This window comes from Sardina pilchardus, chromosome 3 (genome assembly GCF_963854185.1).
Source record: "Sardina pilchardus chromosome 3, fSarPil1.1, whole genome shotgun sequence".
In the NCBI taxonomy this organism is placed as follows: Eukaryota; Metazoa; Chordata; class Actinopteri; order Clupeiformes; family Clupeidae; genus Sardina; species Sardina pilchardus.
The window spans coordinates 15,189,391-15,194,390 of NC_084996.1; the positions used below are offsets into that span (position 1 = coordinate 15,189,391).

Below are 5,000 nucleotides of genomic sequence, written 5' to 3' on the forward strand. Positions count from 1 at the left end.
GTAAAAGTTGACATGTACTGTATGCATGTTATATTGAACAAATGCATGAATGTGGAAGTAAATATTTGGGATTTACCCATGAGCTCTCTCTCTCTTCTCGCCCTCACAGGAAACACTTTGTGTAAGTCAGGAAGCATCACCGTGTTTGGGAACGTGGTGTGCAGTGGGCTCCTGAGCGACCCCCTCTGGCATTTGGGAGTGCCCCTTTTCACAAGACTGGTGAGTTGAAGTGCACTCCTTCTCTCCTCTCCTCCTCTCCCCTTATCCCTCTCTCCTCTATCCTCTGTTTGCCTCCCCGCGTTCCCCTCCTGCCTCTCTGCCCCTCTCTCCCTCTCTCTTTTTCTTGCTTTTACTATTTCTCTCTCTCTCTTTCCCTCTCTCCCTCTCTCTCCTTTTCTCCATCTCCATCTTTCTCTCTGACCCTCTCCCTCTGCCTCTCTCTTCCTCTGATGATTCTCTCCCTCCCTCTCTCCCTCTGCCTCTCTCTTCCTCTGATGATTCTCTCCCTCCCTCTCTCCCTCCCTCCCTCTCTCCCTCTCTCCCTCCCTCTCTCCTCATGCGCTGCTCCGCGGCGCTCCTGCGCTGCACTCTGTCTCAGGTGTTGTGTTGTGTGAAAGCTGAACAGTCTCGGGGGAGCGCCGAAGACGCCTCCTCTGATGCTCGGCCGTTTAACGGGATTCTGTTGCGTCTGTCTGAGAGGCCGGGGACATCCGTCTTTTTACCTCCGCCGGCTCTTTAAAGGGCCTCCTCCATGTTGTCTCTCTTCTCCGCGCACGTCTGCCGTTATTACACAGGCCAACAGGAGCTAGCTCCCAAGCGAGCAGCCGAGTTGAGAGGTTGAGTTAGGAGGGGTTTTTTTTGTTGTTTGTTGTTTTTTCCCCTCCACCTGAAATGTGTGAAAAAAAGGGGGAGAGTTTTTTGAAGTCTTAAGCACGAGGCAGCTCGGTGTTAACTGGGAAAATAGAGCGCGCTTCTTAATAATTGATGCGGTTTCATTTTATGTGGGCAGTCTGATTGAGTATTCTGAGATTGTAATGAAAGTATTACACACGAGGTGTTGCCCACCTTTAGAGGAAATGATCAAATATTTATTCCCATTTGTCCACAGGAAAGTGGATATTCAGTGGATATTTTTTTCCACTCGCTGCTGTAGTTCCGTTGCGATGCGGTGAAACCGGACTACACTACCTGTTTCTGTTTTTATCATTCTGTGCGATACTCAGAACAAAGTGAAACCTGGTCTTTTGCTTCATTTGTGGAGACTCGTTTAGAGAGTGATTATATGGCTGCCCTGAGTATACTGTAGGCAGTGGTGCTGAGGGGATTATAGGAGGTCTTTTTCATGTGCAGCTGGATATACAGATCAGACATACACATCTATGATAGCAAACATGTTACAGGTGTGCAACCCCACCAGCACGTGCACACACACACACACACACACACACACACACACACACACACACATACACTCATTTGAAAGCCAAAATGGATATTCACAAATGCAGAGATTCTAATATTAATGTAAATACACAAACACTCCCTGCTTTCACACACACACACACACACACACACACACACACACACACACACACACACACACACACACATTCTCATGCACATTATGAATGATTCAGAGCAGGGTGGCTTGCGCAGAGGTGAAGCCTTTGAAGGATGGGGAAATGATAAAGACATCAAACAGTGCAGCTGCCAGGGATGGGGGCCCTCATTTGAATGTTTGAAACAGGGGGCTGCTGCTGCTCTCCGCGCCGCCGCGCTCGCATGGAACGCAGCCCAGCACTCATCCATGAAAACAACGCCACACCACGCCACGCCACGCCACCAATGCAGGAGCCTCGCCAAGCTCTCTCCATTAACCAGTCACTAAGGTGAAGACAGCCCTTATTTTCCATATATACAGTATTTACGGGCTGCTAGCGGACTTCCTGTTTTGTGAAAGTAAATGCCCTATTTTAATGGTGCGGATGTGGAGGGTGTGGATCGTTTTTTATCCGGTTGCTATTACGTGCTGTTCAGTTTTAAAGGTCTGCTCGTCTTAATATAGGCAATGTACAAATGAACAAATGCCTAGTTGCGCAAGCAAATCTGTCACTTCAATTTCAGGATGATTTCCTTCATGAAAAAAATAAGAAATGCACACAAATACATCCTCACATGTTCACTAGTGTATGGATGTGCACACACACACACACACACACACACACACACACACACACACACACACACAAGAAAAAAAAACATATTCTTTGATAGTCACCGTAAGAAGCTGCAGGGATGAACCCCCCTAGGCCATAATTAGAGCACTGTCTACATGCATGCATGCGTGAACAAGCTATATCCTATGCAGTGCTTTTAACTAAACTCGCTGTTGGGTTTCACATACAGTACACGTCTGGCACATGCTCTACGGGTGGTGGAGGATTACATTGTGGTCGTCATGCCAGAGACCATCCCATCAGCTCAGCTGACATGGACCTAAAGGTCACTCCGGATGCCACTGTCGCTATTTCCTCCCACGGTTGTTATTGCGAACAAGCGGTACGGTATGTGATGCAGGATCTCATCGTAGTGGGGTTATCTGAAGGCTGATCTGATTCCGCACGCTGTTCCAAATCCTGGCTTGTATGTTGCTGATGGTAGGCTGTTTTTTTTCTGCCATTATCGCCTCAAACCCCCGAGCCCCTTGGACAAGGGCCCGCCTGGCATTTGTGAGATATTACCGTAGATATGCGCGATTTATGCATTCGCCGATGTTTTTTTGGTTAAACATGAGCTTTCGTGTGTGTAATATGAAGTGGGATGAGAGAGATGAAGAGCAGGAGGGGGTGGCGGGGGGGGACTAGAGTGACAGTGGGATGGGGGGATGTGGGGGGGGGGGGATGGGGGGCGTGGGGGGGTTGGAGGGAAAAGAGCTGACGAAGAGGAGAAGAAAGACAAAGAGAATTCAGAAGGAGAAATCTGAGACACCCTCTTGTGGGAGTTGAATCCACTGGGGACAAGGACAGGAACTAGAATGAGGAGAGTGGAATGGAGGTGTGTGTGTGTGTGCGCGTGTGTACGTGTGTGCATGTGTGCGTGTGTGTGTGTGTGTGTGTTTGTGTGAAGATGGGGGGTGCTGGTTCACAGTGTGTCTCTGTTAACTGTGGTCCCTAAGGGAGCTGGAGAGGATCAAACCCTTGCCTCCCCGCTTCCTCCTCCCTCCTCTCCTTAACCACTGTCTGCTCAATAGCACAGCTGTTTACATTACCCTTAAAACCACTCACGGATGCTCTCGCTCTCACGCCGCCCCCTACTTAGGTTACATCAGAGACGTAACTCGCACTTAACGCATGTGACCATGTCAGCCCACCCCACACACAACCTCGTTTGTCTTACAAACCGGAGACAACCTCTCCGTCGTCCGCACGTCTCTCCATCACCCATTTGCATTCCTTCAGCACCGCTCTTGTTTTGGAAGTCACTTCCAAAGCAAGCCCCAAGCAGACGACCACGTGTAGCCGTTTGCTGTACCCCCTCCCCTTTCCTTTGCCCCTCTTTTACCACTCTGTACTGCACGCCGGACTCGATCTTCCTTCTGCTGCCAAATCATTCCCTTTTTCCTCGCGTGCTCAAATCAAATAACCAGGCATGACGGCCCCCCAACTGGACTCTGTACGACAGGCATCAGTCCACCCCACCTGCCCGCCACCCTTCCCCATCATCGAGTGACCCATAAATGAGTTGAGGAGTGTATCTACGGAGACCTGCTCAGGTGAAATGTTGAATATTTACAATGGAAGGCAGGGCTGCGGTGTGTGTCTTGGGGCGATAAAGCTGGAAGCTGCCGTAAGCTGAGGCGGAGCGGGAGGCCTCTGGGGGTCAGCCGGGAGGCGGCCCGGTAATCCCTAAATGGTTTGTGTGGTCTGCTATAGTGGATAGTGGATATACATTGAAGTGGAGGGACGCTGACATGGAGATGGAGTGAGTGTGGGTAGAGAGAGTTAGAGGTGGAGAGAGAATTGAGGGATGGAGAAAGAGAGTGAGAGAGAGAGAGAGAGCGAGAGAGAGAGAGAGAGAGAGGATGGGAAGAAGGGAGGCAGCTAGACAGAGGGAGAGAAAGGGAGTGGAGTGGAGCCAGGGCCAGACGCTGTGTCTCTTTGGCGATACCCTTTCTATTTCCATTTTCATCAGTAATTGAGGGCTGTAGATCCCCAGAGAGGAGACATGGGGATTATGTGATGCTAAAATGCCTTCCGATTCTCAACTTATTTTCTCCGTTCTACCTTCTCTTTTTTTCCCTAATCCCCAGAACCCTGCGTGCCCCCTGCATTAGCTCCCGCCTGTGATGCTGCACACCCTCTTCCCTCTTCCTGCAAACCTTTCCTCTCTCCTCCTCTCCTCTCCTCCTCTCCTCTCCTCCTCTCCCGCTCCTCCCTCAATCTCGCCCTGCATCTCCTCGCTCGCTCCTTCCACTCTCCGCTTCTCCCAAGCCACACACCCACCCAACACCACCCTCGCCCCCCCCACACACACACACACCCCACCCCACCCCCACCCCCCTCCATCTTTTTGCGTTCTCTTTCTGCCTTCAGTTATTTATGAGGAGGACTTGAAATAGACTTGAGTATTTGATAAAAGCGTGATCCCTAATCCCAGCTTCCAGAGTAGTGCTTTTCATTTTTATTTCCCATCAGAGATTGATGGAAGGCAGGCAGGAAGGCAGGCAGGAAGGCAGGCAGGCAGGCAGGCAACGGGGCGGGCGGGAGGGCAGCTCTCCACTTCCTGGTGACGGTGGATGTAAATCCATTGGGCGGGCGCCGCGCACACGTTCGGTGCATTTGTGACCACTGTGCATGCATTTATTGGTTCATGGAAACCCCAGAAGGCCCTTATGATGGTAAGGGCAGGAAACTATTGAAAAGCAGAAAATAGAAATAAAACGTTACAAGAAAAAAAAAAAAATTACTGAGAGCACGGCTAGGAGTCGAATGGCAGCGCTC

General features: G+C 50.4%; 1 protein-coding gene across 3 annotated transcripts in view; it reads left to right on the forward strand.

Moving 5' to 3' along the window:
• Positions 1 to 5,000, forward strand: part of rbfox3a (RNA binding fox-1 homolog 3a) — a 354,038-nt gene that overhangs the window by 221,066 nt on the left and 127,972 nt on the right. For 2 of the 3 annotated variants that reach the window (XM_062532057.1, XM_062532056.1), the window contains exon 6: positions 110 to 219. In XM_062532057.1, the coding sequence (XP_062388041.1) occupies positions 110 to 219 (110 nt within the window). Of the gene's footprint in view, positions 1 to 108; positions 220 to 5,000 lie in introns of those variants that run through there. The other variant, XM_062532059.1, reaches the window with a different exon arrangement.